This window comes from Hipposideros armiger, unplaced genomic scaffold, assembly GCF_001890085.2.
Source record: "Hipposideros armiger isolate ML-2016 unplaced genomic scaffold, ASM189008v1 scaffold_412, whole genome shotgun sequence".
NCBI classification, from domain to species: Eukaryota; Metazoa; Chordata; class Mammalia; order Chiroptera; family Hipposideridae; genus Hipposideros; species Hipposideros armiger.
This window is the reverse complement of record NW_017731762.1, coordinates 986930-1009895: the sequence shown is the minus strand read 5'-3', so window position 1 is coordinate 1009895 and position 22966 is coordinate 986930. Positions and strand designations below refer to the sequence as shown.

The window sequence follows — 22966 nt, the reverse complement described above, 5'->3', positions numbered from 1 at the left end:
AGTATAAAGTACATATTAAAGGAATAATACCCCAAATTTTAGTAGGCATGTGTTGATTTTGCCTGCTAAGCATCCATTCTCTCTTCTTCCGGTAATGATGCTATGATAGCGGAAGAAGGGGAATTGACAAACGAATGGATAGGGAGAGGGAAAAAGGGAAGAGGGAACCCGGAAAGAAGGAAGAGAAGGAGGGAGGGAGAGGCGAGCGAGCCGAGGGGCGAGGGGGCGGAAGGCGCGGGAGGAGGAGCGCGCCGGCTCGCCCCTCCGCCGGGTTTGCAGGGCAGATTCCCGAGCGCCGCCGCCGCCGCTCCGGGCTGCGCAGCTCGCGCTCTGCCGCGGGAGGTGGCGAGGCGCGGGAGGGAGGGGCGCGCCGGGGCTGTGGGGAGGGGAGACTAGTCCATCAGCGAAAGGAGGATTGGCTGCATCTGAAGCCAGTCCGGATGCAAACCAGGGCCCCGGCCTAGGTCGGGTGGGGTGCAGGGGAGCGCGGTGGGGGGTTGGGGGGGTGAGAGGCGTGGGGAGGGCTTGGAAGGAGGCTGCCTCCTGCAGTTGTCACCGCGTCAGCTCTAGGCATATACCGGAGCACCCCTCCTGGCAACTTCTTCCAACAGCCCCCCCTCCGATGGACCCCCAACTCTCTTCTCTCACGCCTCGCCTATCCAGCGAGGCACAAAGAAATCTCAGTCTCCATAAACTTTGTGCTTCCAGTTATGCAGCCCCCTCCCCTAGCCGCCACCCCCGCCTTTCCAGCTTCTTGGCAGGAAGGTTAGGCCACTGGCAAAATCCTCGGCGAGAGCCAGCTGATCACAAATGCCAACTGTGTGTCTTGGGGCCAGTTAAGTCCTCTCATCTGCCCAGGCTCTCAGGAGACCATTTCATTGCTCTCAAGGTTCCCAGGAGACCGCCGTGGACACGGACCATCCCCCCACTTGGCCCGCACAGATGGGATGCTGAGCGGCGTCTTAAAAGTGCTTTCTCACCACGAGTTTTCATTTCAGATTGTAAAAATTCCGAATTTGGAGACAGGCAGATAATTTTCTCACATCAAAAAGGAGGACCATTAGCTAGGTGATTAGCCCTAAGTGGAAAATGAACCATCTCTAATCAGAATACTAACTTTTTGAGGAAGTCTGTGGAAGTTCTGAAGTCCCGCCCCAGCCCCCATGACCTTTAATTCTTTTAGTTCTTCTGCCACAGGGAAGCAGCCAGCGACAAATAAAAGATTTGATCTTGCCATAATTTCCCAAGCAGGTAAGACCCAATAACTATTTTATGGTTCTTTGGCTTTTAAAGTTTTGTTTCATATTCAATTATTGTGTGTGTGTGTGCAGTGTGTCAGGAACTGTAAGCCAACAGAAGAACAAATTTTGAAGTGATTTGCCTAGTTATTATTTCGGCCAAGTTAAGCGGCATGAGGGCTAGGTTAGTTTGCCATAGTTTCATATACACTGAGTATTAAATATATTCTCTGGGGTGGGCTGGAAGGCTCTATCCCAGTGGCAGTTTGACTGGTTGCTTTATGAAATCAGTATTTACTAATAAGCGCCACTGCAGTTAACATGTATCCCCCCATATTGCTGACTTTCCCCCCAGGTTGGGAGATCACCCATTCAGATCTGAAATTGTGCTCCCCTTTGTTTGGTTGACTAGCATTCGTGTGAGCCCCCCCAAACTCCATACTCTAAAAGGGTCTGAGGGTCAGCAGAGCTGGGCTGATTGAGCATAATGCAGGCTGCTCAGTGTGCGGGAGGCATGGTAACCAGGGTCCTTTATAACCCCATCAGGACCTCTTCTGGAAGGTAGAAAGAGTTGTCCTGTTAAAGGTATGGGGAGGAGAATCTTAACACAGAGCTGAAGACCAATTGTGAATTTTATTACATTACCATTAGTACTATTACCATATGAGGTTGTAAGAATACATGGTACTCTGCAGTGGGAAATATACTAAATAACAAAGTCCCTCCCCTGAAGGACCAACAAATTAAAGCCGTAAGTACCAGGAAAAGCAGGGTTATTTGTGTTTGTGTTGTGGCATGAGTCAGTAGACAGAGAAATACAGATTTTTGCCTTCTTAATTTTCGATTCATTACAGTAAAAGCGGTGTGCTTACAATTGGATGTATTATATATTATGGTTTTTAAAGATCTTTCTACAGAACAGGCTGACTTTTTATATCACCCAAAAGGAATGCCCATCGGAATTAAAATATAACAGTTAGTGTTTCTTTTGGCATTTGAAATGGTTAAATATGCAAAGCAAAAAAGAAACAAATAAATCTCAGCTAAATATTCACTTTAAAAGCTGAAAGGAGCAAAATTCAGAGAATGCAAGGCAAGACTGATAACATAACCAGACTTCATTATTAGAACTAGATCTAGTTTATCAAATTTTATAAATATTATAGTCAATATGAATGAATTCAACTAAGGAATACTATTAAATTTTGTGTTTTCTCATCCTTTTTAATGAGAATGTTAATGATATTTAAAGTTCAATTTTTCTTTTTTCTAGTTTAACTCACTAAGGTTATAAAATAGAAAGACAGCAAAACCTATAAGCAATTATCTCTGTCCAAATGGTTATAGCAGCCCCAAACCACAGCTACATGACTATCAAACAATGATTATGAAAACCACAATTGAGTAAAGCATCAGGGAATGATATTGCAAAACCACAGCAACAAATGTGTCTGTGATACTGAAAACCACAATTCACAACTATTGATAATACCCTGTGTATCGCAAATTACTATTTAACTATAAATGTGAAAATATATAAGTAACAGCACAAAATAATTTCTCATTTACTTAAAAATGAATTATTCATTTTCTAGACTCACTGATTTCATCTCCATATAATGGTTCATTTTGAAAAGTTTCTGCTTTCAAAGACAGAATCATTTTAAATCATATATGTAAGTTACTTCAGAAGCAGAAAATATACAACTTTTAATAATATTTCCTCAAATGTGAAAAGAATTGATCTGAAACCAGCCTGAAATAAAGAAACATCTACCTCAATTTGGCTTTCTTCATAAAGTTCTTTGGGAGTGAAAAGGGATGTGAGTGGAAACTGTTTATGGAAAATAAAAAGCTTGAAGTATTCTATTACAACCTCAATGAGATTATAATTGTATATTCTTAGCTAGAAAACATACATCAGACAATAAAATAATATGCCAGTACCAAAACTACTTTAATATGTAAATCAAATGTTTATTTACAAATGAATAAAACAATATTGTTTGCAAGTTTATAGGGTTGCCAGGTTTAGAAAATTAAAATACAGGATGCCCAGTTAAATTTGAATTTCAAATAAACAATAATTTTTTAGTATAAGTATGTTCCATGCAATAGTTGGTACATAGTTATCCTAAAAAAATAATTGTTGCTTATCTGAAATTCAAATTTAACTGGGCATCCTGTATTTTACCTGGCAAACCTACAAATTTAACATTTTAACGTTTTCACAAATTTATGATTGTTTATAATATTGCTTATAGAAAAAGGCAGAGAAACCCTAAGGGCTTCCTACAGACACAGATATATTTAATTCTTGAACATCATATTATTTAGGGAAGGCAAGATAGAAGGAATATACATTTCTATACAAAAATTCTTCATTTGGCACAGTACCGAAATGTGCTCTCAGTGTAAATGGATTGCATTCATGTAAGTCTTACTCTTGGATTTGGTTTTAAAATGTGTTTTTTCCCTCCAAGGGATCAACAAATTGATAAAGCGACCTCCCAGGCCTCATCTTATTAGGCAGCAAGCTGCCTTCTTTATTATGGGAGTAAACAATATTCAAGAGCTTCAGAAAGACTTAATTTTTTGCCCTTGTATCCTCACCAGAAATTGAATACAGTTTATCTGCCTTGATTTAAGATTGTGACATGGAATTGAATGAGAATGCAGTATGAAAATAATGTTTAGAATTTGTGTATCTTTATAATTTCAGCAGTTTAAAACTAAAAATCAACAAATTCATCTAAATGGCATTCCTACATTTTAACTATGAAAAGGACTATCTGTTTGCTTGCAAGGGAGCCAAGGGCTTTGAAAACATTCAGTCAATCTAGATTGGAGGTTTAACTTGAGCTTCATGGAGACTGTCAATTCCTCAAAAGAAGTATGTCTGCACCAAAAATTTTCTAAAAAGGAGTTCTATTAAATTCATCAGAGTTTCGAAATTATCTGTGGAAAAAAATCTGTAAACCAGTGTGGGTTAAGAATGACTGTTTTCTGTAGGTGTAAATTTTTATGATATACTGGTAATCGAAGTGTGAATGGTTCAAGTTTTTACTCTTTGCAATCATCCTTTATGTCCCAATTACTATTACTTTGATAGAGGAGAGTCATGTGATGAACTCAATTACCCCCCTCCCAAAAAAAAGTTTTTTGTTGCTAAGTCTGTATCATGCATAACACACCTCCAAGTATAAAGTACATATTAAAGGAATAATACCCCAAATTTTAGTAGGCATGTGTTGATTTTGCCTGCTAAGCATCCATTCTCTCTTCTTCCGGTAATGATGCTATGATAGCTTTTGAAGAACTACTTCTCCTCGCTCACTGTTTGGTCATGTGATGGTAGTGTGGCCTTTCTCAAGCCCCCATTCCTGACCAATCAGAATATTCCAGGTGTTTGTCCACTGTGATTGGCTCAATGGCCCAAATTGTTTCTGCAAGAGTCAGCCCTGGAACTTTTTCCTAAAACCACTGAGGAAAAGGTGCTGTTTTTCTGCTGTAGTTGCTACACCAGGAGAATGCAAACAGGATATTGCTGTTGGCCATCTTGTTGGAAGAATCTGTCAAGAGTGATGCCAACCCAGAGGATGCATTTTGTCTTATCTCGTCTCAGAATCTGATTTTTGGGAAATCCAAATGAAGACACCCATCATCATTCCAATATTACTCAGTGCTGGATCCATCAACATTATTCATGCGTCTGCATAAACGTTAGGATCTTGGTCATTTCTATGATATTTTATCTTCATCTTTTTGACCAGGTTAATCCCTATGCATCTTGGTAGACTTAGTATAGATGTCATTTTTCCCTGGAAGAAATCACTGACCTCTCAAGTTTAAGTGAGATACCTCTTCTCAGTTGCTTTCATAACACCCTTTTTGTCTGTGTAATATCACTTATTGCATTATATTGGCAATTTTGGTACATATAAATTAAATCCTCAACAGCCCCCTCCCTGCCCCCGTACACCTATTAAGATAGTAAGGTTTCTGCAGGCAAGAAACATGTCTGTCTTTTTCAGAATTACATCCCCAGTGCCGGACACATAGAAAATCCTAACATAAATTGAAAGAAAAATAAGTTTGGTGTTATTCCGTGTTATCCGGGGACTTTCCTAGCATTCTTAATCCTCATCCACATAGGCACAGGTACAGGGGATGACAGTCATGTTTGTACACATGACTCTATGCTCCTGGTGGTGGCTACTTGGACCAAGGGGAGTACGTGACTCAAATATGACCAATCAAATTACTCCCATAGGAACGTAGAGTAAGTATCAAGAGTTCCATCGTTACATGAGCTGGTCTCTTGAATTAAGGAGAAGGAAAACCTCTTCGTTATGGCATGGTTATCACTGTGTGCACAGAGGAACAGTGATAGTTTGTCAGTAGAGAGAAAGAAATAAAGCAAATATACTGAAATAAGTAGAGATGGGGACATGAAATGGTATTCCACATCCTGTTCCAGCTCCTTCATGAGCTGTAGCAGCACTTCTGCCCTCGAAGGCACTGAGATGGTTGTGTCTCCTCAAAATAAATCCCTCCCCAACTTTCTTTTTCAGATTATGTTTGGCCTTAATCAGCATTAGTTGATTCCTGTTGCAGTCAAGCCAAAAGACTAAACTAAGACAAAACTGAGCAATCTGTGACTGCAGTTTGCTTGATTGAATATTTGAATATTTAGACATATCAGTTTAACTGAACTTTCTACTTTCCTCCAGAAAAATTATATAAAAGCACTATGTTAGTCTGGGTTTTTCTGAGAAACAGAACCAATTGTGTGTGGGGGGAGGAGGGGGGGCAGTATTAATTATAGGGAATTGACTCACACAGTTACAGCGGCTAAGTCCCCAAGATCTTCGATTGACAAACTGGAGAGCCAGGAGAGCTGATGGTACATGTCCCCAGTGTGAGTGGAATTCGGAAGGCAGGAGAAGACCGACGTAAGGGAATTTTCACTTACTCTGTCTTTTTTATTCTCATTTCGCCTGCAGTGGATTAGATGATGCCCACCCACATTGGTGAGAGCAATCTGCTTTACTCAGTTTACCAATTTAAATGTTAGTTTCATCCAAAAACACCCTCACAGACACACCCAGACTGTTCCATCAAATGCCTGGGCAACTCATGGCCCAGTCAAGCTGACACATAAAATTAACCATCATAACCACTTTTGATGATCTTTTTTTGTTTGTTCTTTTTTCCCCTGAGCAACCCTGAAATGGCCAAGATCTCTTATGAATATTAAATGGGTAAAACTCCAATTTTAGCACAAATAAGTAAGGATGTTGTCAATTACTGATTTTGGACATTCACTTCATTCAGAGGTAACTCTTAGGAAAAAAAAAAAGTGTTAGCATTTTCAAATTCAGAGTTCCTCAAGGGCGTAGTGATTCATTGACACGCACATCTAACCCTTCTGATTACATATAGTCTGGCCCCAGATGTTGAATTTTACTTTCAACTTTACTCTGCCACATTTGAATAACCATCTAACAGATTACCTTGCACATAAATTTTATGAATGTTGTTATAATTTGCATGAATAATGTTTATACTTCAGTGGTAGATTTTATTTTCCAACCTATAACTTTTGGCATAAATTTCTAAATGCCAAAGAAGAAATTAAACAGCTTTTTGGAAACACTTCTATGTGTATAGTCTTAATCAAATTACTTATCTTTGCTTTTATCTACTAGCCAAAGTATATTAAGATAATGCATTAGTAGTGAATTTAGATGAACTGAAGATGTAGGACTCTGAATAACCATGCTAGGGCATACTGATAATAGAATCATCTAAAAGTAGCTGAAAAGGATAATCATATCACTTTTATAATGTAACATAATGAAAATTAAATTGTATGATCAATATACTCCTTTAAAAATATTTTTTATTTTTATTAAACAAATAGATGTACATAGATCTAAAGGTCAAATAGATTTTCAAGGCTTATAATGAAAATTAGCAGTTTCTTCTCCCACTCAACATACAATGACAATTCCTGCTCCCAGAAGTATAATTATTGTCAAATCTTTTTTAGCTGATTCTCTTGATGTTAACCTCATGTTTCTAAAAACATGCTTTACTACTTTAAAAAAAATTATTAGTTATTAATGACTACACTATCTACTTAAAATATGAGGATGTAACAGCTTTATACACCCCTAATACACATTTTATTCAAATTTTTGGTTACATGAAAAGTTTATATTTGTATTAACAATCAATGTAGGGTATGACAATTCATTTTCTTTGGATCTGTTTATTTATCCTTAGTTAATAATTACTTTCTTTGCTATTTTTCTCAGTTTTCTATGAACTATTACCATTGTATCTCCCAAATCCTTTGCCAAAGTAATATGGTCAAGTACATCATTACGTCAGCACATTCAAAGACACCAGATAATCTAGCAGGTCGTTGTTTTTACCCCCAAGTGGGTGTCTTTCTTGGAGCCTTCCATCCTTCTGCTCCACCCTAGACTAATTGCTTTCCTTTAGTCTAGAGTGAAAATTTCTTTTTCATCACCATCCTAAGAATTTCCTTAATTTTGTTCTCTATTAGATTCTAGTTTTCCTGAATACTGTATATTGTGTAATACTGTGTCTTCCTCTTTCATGGTTTACTACCCCCTTTGATTTTTGTTCTCTCTCTCTCTGTGTCTCTCTGTCTCTATCTCTGTCTCTCATTGCTTCCTGAGAAAAAATATATATACAAGGAATTTTTTTTTTTTTTAAATTTGGCAAGACTGAAACTCTATTCTGCTCTCATATGTGGTATATAATTTGGGAGGGTGCAGAATTCAAGGGTGCAAATTATTTTCCCTGATTTTTTTTCTTTTTTCCCCCAGTTTTATTGTGATATAATTCACATCTAAAATTATGTAAATTTAAGAAGGACCACGTGAGGATTTGATACACTTATATATTGATTGCCAAATGATTACCACCATAGGATTAGTTAACACCTCCATCACCTCACATAATTACCTTTTGTGTGTATTTGTGTGGTGAGAACATTTGAGATTTACTCTGTTAGCAACTTTCAAGTATATAATAGCCTCCCCTTTTTTGCTGGGGACACATTCCAAGACCCCAAGTGGATGTCGGAAACTGCAGATAATACTGACCCTACATACACTGGTTTTTTTCCAATGCATACATACTTATGATGAAATTGAATTTAGAAATTAGTCATAGTAAGACATTAACAAATAGAAATAGGATAATGATAATAATAAAATAAGGGTTACTTGAACACAGACACTGTGATACCACATCAGTTGATTTGATAACAGAGACTACTACTAAGTAATTTTGCTGTGCAGAAGCTTTTTAGTTTCATGTAGTCCAACTTACATATTTTTGCTTTTGTTACTTGTGCTTTTGGTGTCAATCCAAAAAAATCATTGTGAAGAGCATTGTCAAGGAGTTTTTTCTCTATATTTTTCCTGGTAATTTCACTATTTCAGGTATTACTGTATTTCCCCATGTATAACATGCACCTTAATTTTGGGGCCTGAAATTTTTTTTAAAAATGTATTACATAAAGTTATTGAACTCAAGTTTTATTCATCATAAAAAAGCGAAATTCAAAAAAAGCGGGAAATGCAAGTAAAAAAAAACTACAACCACTGTATAAGACGCACCCAGTTTTTAGGCCCCAAATTTTTTGAAAAAAGGTGTGTCTTATACATGGAGAAATACGGTATGTTTTAAGTCTATATGTAATCCATTTCAAATTAATTTTTGTGAGTAGTATAAGATACTTTTGCATGTGAGTATACCAACACTATTTATGGAAGAGGCTATTCTTTCCCCATTGAATATACTTGGCTCCTTTGTCAAATATTAGTTGACCCTATATGTAAGAATTAATTTATGGGCTCTAGATTCTGTTCTATTGCTCTTTGTGTCTGTTTTTATGCCAGCACCACACTGTTTTAATTATTAAAGCTTTGTAATATAGTTTGGAATCAGGAGGTGTGATGTTTTCAGCTTTATTCTTCTTTGGCTCTGTGGAATCTGCTGTGGTTCCATATGAATTTTAGAATTATTTTTTCTATTTCTGTGAAAAATACCATTGGAATTTTGATAGGAATTAAATTGACTCTTTAAATGGCTTTGAATAGTATGGGTATTTTAAAATACTAATTCCTACAATTCATAAACATGGGATAGTTTTCCATTTATTTGTTTCTTCTTCAATTTCTTTCATCAATATTTTATACTTTTCAGTGTACGGATATTTTACCTCCTTGGTTAAATTTATTCCTAAGTATTTTACTGGTTTTGATGCTATTGTAAATGGGATTATTTTCTTATTTGCTTTTACATACATATAGTTTATTTTTAGTGTATAGAAAGACAACTGATTTTTGTACATTGATTTTTTTTTTATATATATACTGCAACTTTACTGAATCCATTTATTAGTTCCAATAGTTTTTGGTGAAACCCTTAGGATTTTCTAAATATAAGATTATATCATTTGCAAACAGAAACAATTTTTCTTCTTCCTTTCTGATTTGGATGCCTTTTATTATTATTATTATTATTATTATTATTATTATTATTACTGTTATTTGATTAATTACCTTGGCTAGGACTTTCAATAGTATGTCAAATAGGCGTGGTGACAGTGAGCACCCTTGTTTTGTTCCTGATCATGGAGGAAATCTTTCAGCCTTTCACCAATGAGTTAATGTTAGCTATGGACTTGTCATATATGGCCTTTATTATGTTGAGATTCATTAATTCTGTGTTCAAATTGTTGTGTTTTTATCGTGATCAGATGTTGAATTTTGTCACATGCTTTTTCTACATCTATTGAGATGATCATATGATTTTTGTCTTTCATTTCGTGTGGTTTATGTGGTGTATCACATTTATTACTTTGTGTATATTGAACCATCCTTGAATCATAGGAATAAATTGCACTTAACCATGGTGTATGTTCTTTTTAATGAGTTGTTGAATTTGGTTTGCTAATATATTGTTGAGAATTTTTGCATCATATTCATCAGGGATATTGGCCTCTAGTTTTCTTTTCTTATAATGTTTGTATATGGCTTTGTGTCAGGGTAATGCTGGCCTTGTAAAGTAGGTTTGGAAGTGTTGCCTTCTCTTCAATTTTTTGGAGTAGTTCAGGAAGAATTGGCATTACTTCTTCAAATATTCAGTAGAATTCACCAGTGAAACCATCTGGTCCTGGGGTGTTTTTTTTTGCCCACAGATTTTTTATCAATTCAAACTTCTTACTAGTAAATGCTCTGTTCATATTTTCATTTTCTTCATCATTTAGTCTTGGTAGGTTGTATGTTTCTAAGAATTTATCCATTACATTTAGATTCATTCAATTTGTTGACATATAATTGTTCACAGTAGTTTCTTATAATCTTTTAAATTTCTGTGGTGTCAGTTATAATGTCTCTTTCATTTCTGATTTTATTTCAGTCTTCTTTTTTTCTTAGTCTAGCTAAATTTGTCAATTTTGTTTATCTTTTCAAAAATCAATTCATATTTCATTGATTTTCTATTCTCTACTTTGTTGATTTCTTCTCTAGTCCTTATTATTGTCTTCCTCATGCTAACTTTGTACTTAGTTTGTTCTTTTTTCTCAAGTTCCTTGAGGTGTAAAGTTAAGTATTTTCTTTGAGATTTTTCCTCTTGTTAATGTAGGAGCTTAGCACTACAAACTTTCCTCTTCTTACTGCTTTTGCTGCATCCATAAGTTTTGATGTGTTAAATTTCCATTTTTCATTTGTTTCAAGATATTTGATTTCCCCTTTGATTTCTTTCTTTACCCATTGGTTCTTCAGAAGTGTGTTATTTAATTTACACAACACTGCAAATTTTCCAGTTTTTCTATTGTTATTTCTACTTCCATTCCATTGTGGTCAGAAAAGATACTTGGTTTGCTTTCAGTCTTCCTAAATTTTCTAAGACTTGTTTTGTGGCCTAACATATGATTTATTCTGGAGAAAGTTTTGTGTATACTTGAGAAGAATGAGTACTTTGCTGATGTTAGAAAGAATAGTCCATATATGTCTGTTAAATCCATTTCATCTGAAATATATTTCTAGTTCAACTTCTTATTGATGTTCTGTCTGGATAATGTATCCATTGTTGAAAGTGGGTATTTGATGTCCTCTATCATTCTACTATTATTGTTTGTTGTCTATTTCTAATTTCAGATCTGTTAGTATTGCTTAGTATATTTAGGTCCTTCAATGTTGGGTAACTATGTATTTATGATTGTTATATCCTTTTGATGAATTGACCCCTTTGTCATTACATATGACCTTCTTTGTCTCTTGTTACAATTTTTAACTTAAAGTCTTTTTCGTCTTATGTAAGTATAACTACCTCTGTTCTCTTTGGGTTTCCACTAGCATGAAATACCTTTTTCCATTCCTTCACTTTGAACCTATGTGGGCCCTTAAAACTGAAGTGAATCTTTTTTGTAGGCAGTTTATAGTTGTTGTTGTTGCTTTTAAATCCATTCAACCACTCTATGCCTTTTCATTGGAGAATTAACCCATTTACATTTAGAGTAATTATTGATAAGTAAGGATTTACTAATGCCATCTTGTTAATGTTTTCAGGCTTTTTTCTTTTCTTTTTTTTCCCTTCCCCTTGTTCATTTCTTCCCCTTCTTGCAGTCTTTTTTTGTTAATTGATGATTTTCTATAGTGGTGTGCTTTGATTTCCTTCTTTATCTTTTGTGTATCTACTGTAGGTTTTTGCTTTGTGGTTACCATGAAGTTTACATAAAGCATTTCATAGATATAACAGTCTAGTTTAGTTATTAGCAACTTAACTTTGATTGTATACAAAAATCTACTTTTTTACTCTCTCTCTTTATATTTTAATATATATTGTGTATTCATTAACAAATTATCATATGTATTGTTGCTTTTAGTGTTTGTATCCTTTAGCCTTATTAGTAGAGTTAAATAGTTAAACAGTACCATGTACAGTATTAGATTATTCTGAATTTGACTATATACTTACCTTGACCAGTATTTGTATATTTTTATGTTTTCATGTTAATAATCAGTGTCCTTTTATTTAAAATTTTAAAAATCATCTCGCTGTCTCCTGGCCTGTATAGATTCTGCTAAGAAATTTTATGATAGCCTAATGGGGTGTTTTTGGTAAGTGATAAAGTTCTTTTCTTGCATTTAGGATTTTTCACATTGTTTTTCATTTTTGACAGCTTTATTATAATTACCTTGGAGAATGTATTTTTCAGTTGAATTTTTTTCGGGGATATGTGAGCTTCATGAATATGAATAGCTAAATCTCTCTCCAGATTTGAAAAGTTTTTGGCCATTATATTTAAAAATAAGTTTTCTGCTTCTTCCTCCGTCTTTTCTCCTTTTTGAACTCCACTAATTCACAAATTGATTCTTTTCATGGTATCCTATGGGTCACATAAGCTTTTTAAAATTCTTTTTCATTAGTTTTCCTTTTTCTCTGAATGGATAATTTTAAAGGTTCTGTCTTCTATTTCTTAATTCTTTCTTCTGCTTTGTCCATTTTGTTGTTGAAGCTTTCTATTACACTTTTCATTTCAATCATTGTATTCTTCACCTCAGAATTTTTATTTGGTTCTTTTTTATGATTTCTATCTTTTTATTAAACCTTTCATTTTGTGAATTGTTTTCCTGATTTCATTGAATTCTCTTTCTGTGTTATATTTTAGCTCATTGAGCTATCTTCAAACAGCTATTTTGAATTCTTTGTTGGGTAATTTACAGATTTTCCTGTCACTGGGGTCAATTACTAGAAGATTGTTGTGATCATTTTGAGGTGTCATGTTTCTTTGATTGTTCGTGTTCCTTGAAGTCTTGAATGGCTGTCTTCACTTTTTAAGTATCAGTCACCTTCTTCTTCTTCCAATCATTACTGACTGACTTTGGAAAAGAATTAACCTTCTTTCAGCTCTCCTAGGGTTCTGATGCTTTCTCTAAGTCTTTGGACGCACTTGCTCCATACTTCTTGCTCCCTCTTGTGGCAGAATTCTTGAGCTTCTATGCTTTCTCTCCAACCTGCTACCTAGGCAGGCAGATTACTGACAGCCTCCCTTTTGCTTTCTCAACGGTGATGTTAAATGCTCAAGTTTGTGGACTCTCCCTGGCCCACAGATTCAGTCCAGCATTCTGCACATGCTTACTAGCTATCTGCCAAAGCTTGCTTTTGTTACTGTCAGGAATATATACAGGGAGCTGACCATAAGGTGGAGAAGTATGTGTGTGCTGTGCACAGCATGCTGTGGGCCGGCTGTGGGGATCCGTGGGTGAGGATCTGTCCCTTTGGTAACTTTTGAGTCCTGTCTGCTGTTCTCCCAGCCACTTATGCGCCCCCAACCCCCACCCCAAGTCACACAGCTCATGACTCAGTATTCTGGAGAGAGAAGCATGCCTCTGGCAGCATTGCACACTGCTCGGGAAGCCGGGCACTCACTCACTCTCACTTTATGGGAAAAAAATCACAGGCTGAGAAGGGCTCTCGTCACTGAGCTCTGCCACCTTGAGAGAGGGGTGATGTGCGTAAAGTCAAGTTGTTTCTCTCACTTTTTTCAATTTGCCCAATCTTGGATTTTTTTGCTCTAATCGTGTGCTGTTAATTTCTTCACTGGACTCCTGGACTTCCACAAAGGCTCTCTTATCCATGTATGATTACCTAACTCAGTGTTGCCCTGTGCTCCAGGGCCATGATCGGAAGAGCCTGAAGCCAGTCTATGGGCCACTTCAGAATCCACAGCCGGGACCACGGTCCTTTTGCCTATTACCCAATGCATGGGTGAACACTGCTCCTCCTGGGCCTGTTGGCACGTGGTGCTAGGTCACACAGCATCCACAAAGGCACTCTTTCTGTGGATAGATGCCAAATTGTTATCTATGGGGGGATGTGGCAAGGGATATCTTCTTCAACCATCTTGCTGATGTCACTCGCCTCCCTCAATGTTTAACCACAGTGTTTCACTGACTTCTGTTTCCACTGCTGTTCTGAGAAGTCTGACACCATCCTGTTTCCTTATCCACAGAATGCTGCCTGCTTCCATCCCCCAGTCCTACCCTGGAAGTTTTCTGGATCTGTCTTTTCCTTCAGTGTTTTGAAATTTCATAATGTGAAAATATTGGTATGTTGCCCGATCTCCCCATTTACTGAGCTGGGCACCTGTTGAGCCATTTCAGTCTAGAAACTTGTGGCCTGCCATCTTTTGAGGAATTTCCTTGTATTCTTTCTTTCTGTGGAATTATTTACTTGGGCCTCCTGGAATGTACACTACTGTCTTATTATCTATTCTTTTCCTCTTTCTCTACCTCTTTGGCCACTTTTGTTATTTTCTGGAAAATTTCTTTGGTTTTGTCTTCCAATCTTCATTGCACTTTTTATTTATATGATCATATTTTAATTTTAGACTTCTTTTTTGGATTTCTAAAGAGTTCTTTTTTGGCATCCTATTCTCATTTCTCCTCCTATCTCTTTGAGGCCAGTAATTATAGGTTTTCTTTTTGAAGATTTCTTTATAGTTTCCAATTTTCTTTTTGCTCAGTGCTTCTTCATTGTTGTCTATACTATTTAGTACTCATCTTTCATGTTAGAATTTTCCCGTACATATTTGGTTGTTCTTGGTTTTCTGTTTTCTAATATCACCAAAACACTAAAAACCTTATTGGAAGTTTGTGTGTATGGATAGAGTGGTATTTGGGAAGTGCTTCTCAAATGGTGGGTTTTGGGTGATGGGTAGGCACCTTGCGGCTGGGGGTCTCTGTCTATACCTCTATTTATCTATCTCTTGGGTTCAACACCTTCCCCAGAGAGAAGTCCTCCATTACTCAGTCAGGGAAGGAGTTGTATTATCTGTCTCTTCAGTGTGCAGACTTTAATCTCTTCTTTCAGGATGATGTTTCCACCTTCATTTAATATCACTGAATACAAAATTCCTCTGGGTTTAACCTCTAAAGAATAAGTCTCAGTCTTCAGTCAGGTATGGTGAACTTGACACATTAACAACTGACAGTGTGGTATGGGAGGAAATTTGGGGGTATCATTGATTCCTACATGGACTTTGCACCAATCATTGTATTTCCATTCCCACCTGCATCCCACTTTCAAGTATACCTGTTATTTGTATCCCAAACTTTTTCTGTTTTTTTTTTCACTCACATGTTTCTGACCTATATCTTTACATAGCCTCCTCAGAAGGTGTACATATGAAACTCCTGAATTCTTTAGGTTTGTGAAAATTTCTTTATTTTGCTCTCATCCTTTGTTGATAGTTTAGCTGGGAATATAAGTCTAGGTTTAAAAATTATATTTTTTCCCCTGATAAATTTGACAAAGCATCACTCTCCTTCTCCTAGCACTCAGTATTGCTGATTGAAAGTCTGATACAAGTCAGAAAACTTTGTATGTCATCTCCTCTTTGCTTTGTGGATGGTTTTATTATTTTCCCATTAACTTTCTGTTCTGGAATTTTATACTTATATACTATTGAATATTATGAATTTTAACCCAGAGGTAATCTCTCCTCTAAAACCCCCAACAGAAGCCTGGTTTCATTCAGATAACTGCCCTTCCTCCACACAGCCTTGTGGTTCAAGTAAATTTGCTTCATTTCTACTCTAGGAATGATCGCTAATTAATTCTAATCTTGTAATATGATCTCATCCTCTTTGTTAGTGATTGTTTTAGTAATAAACAAGGGACCCAATTCTGGGCAGGGGGAGAGTCACTAGAGGTTTTAGGGGGAGTCCTTTATTGCTGTTAAGAGAGAATTATGGAAAGCCTATTTCTCTCCTTCTGGAAATACATGGAAGAATATTGCATCACTTGTTTCTGTCATCCATTTTTGATAATGAGGAAAGCTATCTCTAAAACAAAGCCAACCCACAGAGAAGTCGAATAGCAAAGAGAATAGTGTTCCAATAAAGCTGAAGCCTGATCATACTAGGTTTGGGTTTTAGACTGATGATACTAGGCTTCACTGCTTTACTTTTAGACTTTCTGTTATATGAGTCAATAAGATTTCTTATTGTCTAAGACAGTTTTGCTGTTGTTGTTGTTGGTACTCAACGCTCGAAGTGTCTTAACTGATACTCAGTTGTAGAAAAGTATTTTATCTTTCATTCTTGAGTCACGTGAACTGAGGAGGAGTGGGAAATATGGATGGGAAATAGGATTATCACCCTGTGGTGTAGTTTAGTAGTCACGCTTTCAGTTTAACTGACAGCATCACTTCCATCCTCTTTGTACCTGCTATTCTAAATCGTGTGCCTCTTTTAGGTGTGTCATATACACAAAGTAATATTATCATGGTATCTTGGGTTCAAATCTTGGCTCTGCCACTTCTTAGCTAGGTAATCTTTTGCTTGTTATTAAAGGTCTGTGTGTTTCAGTTTACTCATATTAAAAATGGAAATATAATGGTGTCTACTACAATGGGTAGTTGTATTAAACACATTATTATATGTAAAGTGCTTGGCATGTAGAAAGTACTGTTTAATTGTTGGCTATTAACAAATTACTCTAAATCTTTTCTCCTCTTCTTTTTTAGCAACAGAACCCTAATCTTTTTCAAGATGTTCTGTCAGACATACTAATTTCCTGAGATTACCTTCCAGCTAGATTTGGATGTGTAATGCAATTCAGACCAATAAAATACAAGCATAAATCTACTGGATGAGGCTTCAAAAGAAATAAAATGCTTTTGCTTAAAAGCCAGAATGTATCTTTTCTTTTTGGCCCACCCCCTTGGTCATATCTAAATTGGGACATGATGCTTGGATGTAAAAGAGCCATCTTGCAATCATAAGAACAAAATCTACACACTTGGAAACATAGTTGGAAAGGAGAAGGAGCCAGTTTTGATGACTTCCTCTAGGAGTATGTCAGCCCTGAACTGCCTCTGGAATTCTTACTCTGTGAGGAGAAAAAACACCTGTTTTGTTAAACACTGTGTTTAGGTTTCTGTTACATACAGCCAAAGGCAATCCTAACTGCTACCCAAGGGAACTTCTGGGTAAGGCGGTCCTCTCTCATTGCCTTTCGACATCTTTGTTTTAAGAAGGTTATTTTCTGACTCTGCTCTATATTTCAATAGATTTCCATCCTCTTTTCACATTTTAGAAATTGTTGAGTTATCTACAAATAATTTCAGTGACTTCTTCCCATCCTCCTTACCTTTAAGGCTTACTCCTTTTCTATCCATATATTTTCTTCTCTGGAGGAAAGGGAAATAACAGTAATACTTATCCGAGAGACTATGAACTTTAATGCTTTCAGGTGACATGGGCAATGTAAAAAAAGTGAAATATCCAGATGCAAGTTATAGGGATTGGTGAAAACTGTGGAGACATGGAAAGTATATGTCCCTATTAAACACGTTTTAATACAATTAAAGTAAATATTGTACCACTCAAAGAATATAGACATGTAGACCCAATCTGACTACACAGGCTGCAATTCTGAAAATTCTGATTTAAAGACATATATAGACATGAAATAACTCTCATACTTACTGAACTGCAGTGCATGTTCTCACCAAAACACCATCAGCAGCAACAAAGCAATATACAATTAAGGCCTTTAAAAATTAGCAAAAACACTTTCACTTGTTTTCTTCTATAGTTTTTCCCTTTTTTAGTTTTTGGCTGATACAGAAGTTAATGATGCAGTAACTCTAATATTACACCCAATTGGCAAAACAAACAAAAATCCTCTCTGTGGGGGTTGCTATGTCTTGGAAGAAAACCAACTGTTGGCAATCATGTAAGACAGCAAAATACGTATTTCTCATCCCCATCCCTACTCAGTTTCTATAATCTTCTTGACTTCCTGTAAAACTGTACCTGAAGGGAACCAACCAGAGATTGGCCTATGCCATTCCCATTTCGTACAGAGGTGAGTGGATCGCCATGGCAGTAAAGGCCAGCTGTGGTTGGATCGGTCAATTCTTTGGCCCTACACACTTACATCTGCAAAGGCAGAAGTTTTGTCAGCAATGAAACTGAGGTTCAGAATGGAAAAGTGTACTTCTTAAGCTCATACAGTAACAGGAGAAGCTGGAATTCTGTCCGTGCACTGGTGGGGTTCTCCTGATGCCATTCACACATCCTCAACAATGAACAGTTAAGAAATCTGGACTCTTACTAAACAAATGGACAGTGGACTGGACTGATGATCAGGAAACCAAGATTCTAGTTTAGACTCATCAGGTTTGAAAATTTTATTGATTATTTAGCCTCAATGTTGACACTGGTAATCATTAATTTTTTTTCAGCTTCTAAATTCAATGCCTCTGTAATGCTAGTTTTAAGCACTATATCTTAGACTGTGAATTTCTACACAGTAGGAACTTTTTCTAACTATTTGATTTCTGTAGTACTTACACACCAAAGCAGATCTTGAAAATGTTCCTGATGTTGACAATCTGACAACTTTTAAATATATTTTCTTTATTATCTTTTCATCTCTAATATGAAGAACTCTACAAGAAAAACTCCAACAATCATGTCTTTGGAACAAGTTTCATTGAGAAATCCCAACCCAGATGTCTGGATAAAGAGAACATGTGTCATGTTTTTGGCAGTTGTGGGAAGCTCTAGGGTAATTTAGTACAGAGTATTGCCTTAGGGTTTTCATAAGGTAGATGCTTATTAGAACATTTGGCAGAAGGATATTTTCAAATATTTAGGGTCAGTAGGAAATTTAGTTCATGACTTCAGACTAGGAGGTTTTGTACATATTACTACAAAATTCCATATAAATATTCCTTTGGTAACATGAAACTTGAATTTTCAAAGATAAAAATAGATATGACCGATAATAGTTTGTGTTTCAACTATATTCTAAAACCAGTTTTTGACTTAACTTTTAAGCCCCCTTTTCTTGTTAAACAAACAAACAAAAAATCTGCTGTGTCACATTGCCACACAACATCCTGCTACCCTACTTTCCCAGGCTGACAGGAAATTGTCCACCACTGATGTCTGAAATGGAGAAATACTTTTCACTAATCATCTTCTTTGATCAAAACTTAGCCTTATCAACATGAACTACTTAGATGAGACTATCAGGAAATATTGAGTAATTTCCCATTTTTTTTAATGATGAGGTAAAAATCTCTATTCCAATGAAATATAACAAAATTTAGACTTTCATATTTAAGATACCATCCCAATGTTTGAATTCTCATCTCTCATCAGTTAGTAAATACATTTATATCAAGTGCCTGCTATGTACCTAGCCATTATTCTCAAGACTAGCTATGCTACTTGGAAAACTAGCCAAAAAATAGAACTGGTCACAGTCTAATTTTTTCTTACCACAGGGGCTGAAAGGCTACAAAATAGAGATTCATTTAAATTAGAAGAAAATAATTTTGTGAGGGCCAATCACTTATACTCTGTTAATTATTACAATTATAATTTCATATTTTTATAACTAGATGAACTGGAAACACTAAAAGGAGTTAAAACTTAAGAAAAGGGAAACTAATTTTGGATTTTTAACATTAAGAAGACAGTGCGAGTTGGGCTATAAAGTAGGATATGGGCCTATACTTCACTCATTGATTGATTGATTCATTCATGCATTCAATCAAACATACTTTCTCAGTATTTGTAATGTGCCACTCTCTCTGCTGAAATCTGGAGATAGAAAGACTTACAGCCAGAAAAAGATGGCAATATTTAAGAACTGTGTTCCTGGGAAGGGAGATGATCATAAGATGCGAACAATAAGCTGAGGGAAAGGGAACCTGTGTTAAATTTCGACCACTCAGACATTTGGCCTCAGGCCAACCTTGCTTTCCTTCATGATGACACTTCAGTCAGAATAAACAAAACCAAGTATATAGTTTAGAGCAAAAACAAACAAACTCATATCTTTCAACCTTTTACTGAAGATGATTACTTCTGTGAGTATTTCTATAATTTCAATAAAACAATCTGATTGCAGTAATGGTTTATTTGGCAGTATCTGTGACCTAAAACATGCATTAATTTTGCTTTAGTATAGCTACAGGTTTACGGTTTGACACATTGTAAATTATATGGAAGGTTCACTTACTCAGGTAAATAGCAATATGAAATATCAGTGAAACACAGAAAATTATGAAGATATTGATTTTAATTAAATGAGTGCCTTAATGATTTTTGCTCAGTCTCATTCTTTTCATATTTATTTAAGTCTACTAAGATTTCTTTCTTCACAGTGTGAAACAATTTTTCAATAGGAAACTTTAGATGACATCATAGTTTTTACATAGCTGTAACATGGAAAGAGAGCTTCTTTAAGACAACCGTTTTGAAAGGTATATTCTGCTTACCTGGTTTTTTCTTGTCTGACATAGCTATTGTTTATTACAATATGCAGAAGACAGAGGGTGTCTTGAACTCAGGGAAACAGGAAGCAACAAAAAGATTTCTTGAGATCACTGTAGTACAACAGTTTGCATAATTCTGCCCAATAAAGAGTAAAGAATGCGCATTTGATTTCTAACATAAATATCCAGATCTTGTTCATGAAAAACCTGATGAGAACCAGTAGCCACTGTGAAAATGTGTGATTTAAGAAACACTTCAGTGGAAATATTACTTATTAATGGGTTATAGGTTAAATTGTGTATCCCTCAAGTTCATGTGTTGAAATCCTAACCATCAGTACTTCAGAATGAGACCTTATATAAAGATAGGATCTTTACAGAGGTAATCAAGTTAAAATGAGGTCATTAGGATTGGCACTAGTCCAATATGACAGGTGTCTTTTTAAAAAGGGGAAACTTGGAAATAGACACGCACACAAAGAGAACACCATGTGGAAATGAAGGCAGAGATTGAGGTGATGTTTTACAAGTCAAAGGATGCCAGAGATTTCCAGCCAAATACCAGAAGCTAGCAGAGAAGCATTGAACAGCTTCTTCCTTCAAGCCCTTAGGAGAAATCAACCCTGCTGACACCTTGATCTTGGATGTCTAACCTTTAAATCTATGAGACAATAAATTTATATTATTAGGCCATGCAGTTTGTGGTAATTTGTTACAGCAGCCCCAGCAAACTAATAAAGTGGATCTCTGATCTAACACTGTCTTCAGAACATTGCCAATTGCTTTGTGTGTTGCCCACCAAATGGCTTCTGTCTTTTTGGTTTTGTAACTCTGTGACTACTAATATTAGGAGCAACACTAATAATGGTGACAGCTAGGTTTTTGAGCACTTACCATATCCTAAGCTCTGTTTTTATTTTTTCTGACCTCATGAGATGAATGAGGAAAGAAATATTTTTCAAGTGGAAAGAGAATTTTATTATTTTATTAAGCATTAATGATAAAAATTAAGTATGTTTTATTAAGCCACAGGATTTGGCCATGAGTTTGAAGGAGCTTATGTTACTTACCCTAATATAGAAATTGTTATTTTGATGTAGGGTGCTGCTCCAACAAAATCTGAAAGTATAAAGCGTAAGGGGAAACGGCATGTGTTGGAGACACTGCTCCTTACGGCGAGGAATACAGTAAAATCTTTGCTAAAAGCCGTCATCGCCTCCTCTAACTTAGAGGGAAGACTGTATGCCTACTAATCATTTTTAGTTAGATGTTGGAATGCTTCACAGCTCTGTGTGTATTGTCTATTATTAGCTGCATTTCACAAAGTATTGCAAAGAAGAAATGAGCTCAGGGAAGAACTAGTCAGCTTGCAAGCAGAAGTGAGAGTTCAGAAATTTAAGGTCTTTCAAGGTTGGAAAGCCCAGCTGCTTTTAGAGGTTGAACTGAAAAGGCTTTGAATCACAACTCAGTTAAATTTTCAGTTGAAAAAAAGTGAATCAGGGCAAAGATCAGAGTAGGAGGTATAGCTTGACCCCAACTGTTCAAAGAACCCAGTGATAGCCACCATTAAGTTGAGTGGGAAAGAGACATGAAGGTGAAGAAGTAGCCATGTAAAGCAAATTAAAATATTATGTTTAGGAAATAACTTTGGGTATCATTACTGGCTACATGAAACAGGCTAAAGCAAATAAATCAGAAATCTACAACATTTTTGAGGGAATTGTATTGTTCGGGAAACCACAAGTGCACTTGAAAAAGTCTTTATTTTTAAATTCAAATACTAATACCAAATTTTGTATTCCCACATACAGAAAGCAGCCTTGGAATGCCTCCTCCAAGGAGGGTATGCTTTCCAGATTCTTTCCAGATGCGGCTAAGGAGAATAATGATAAGAAAGAGGCTCCGTGAGGTCACAGCCAGGGGCCACAGAGAAGAAATAACAAAGGAATTCTTCCCAGAGAGTAAAACCAACGCCGAATCCAGCAACATCTTCCTGCATACTCTAGCCCCACTTCTGGTGTGAGACTTTCACGATATCTGTTCAGTGGTATTCCAGAATCACTAAATAGCTGACTGCTGTGTCTCTTATTCTTTCTCTTTCCAAGTCATCATAAGCATTGTGGATATCATAAGCAAGGTAGGAATAAAGATAACTTGTCTTTTGTGTTTATACTAGATTATCGACCTGATTATGAGGAGCTATACGAGGTAGGACAATTAAGTTCACGAACTCATCCTAGAAAAGGTGTTCATTGCTGTGTATCACTACAGTCACCTTCGAAGTATTCCCCTTGGGAAGCTATGCACTGACGCCTGCACCTAGTCCACCCTTCAAAGCAATTTTGGAACTCTTTTTCTGGATTGGCCATCAGAG

At 36.3% G+C, this 22966-nt stretch overlaps 1 protein-coding gene across 5 annotated transcripts in view; it reads left to right on the top strand.

Annotated features, from left to right (window-relative positions):
* Positions 1-121: 121 nt before the first annotated feature.
* The window catches only part of LOC109394144 (uncharacterized), a 37615-nt gene continuing 14770 nt past the window's right edge, over positions 122-22966 (top strand). For 2 of the 5 annotated variants that reach the window (XR_002126395.1, XR_002126393.1), the window contains exons 1-2: positions 535-1251; positions 22404-22729. Coding sequence is in view for 1 of the 5 variants with exons in the window: in XM_019663968.1 (XP_019519513.1) it covers positions 623-1068; positions 1184-1251; positions 22404-22615 (726 nt within the window). In the remaining 4 variants the exon portion in view is untranslated. Of the gene's footprint in view, positions 465-534; positions 1252-22403; positions 22862-22966 lie in introns of those variants that run through there. The other 3 variants (XR_002126396.1, XR_002126394.1, XM_019663968.1) reach the window with 3 other exon arrangements.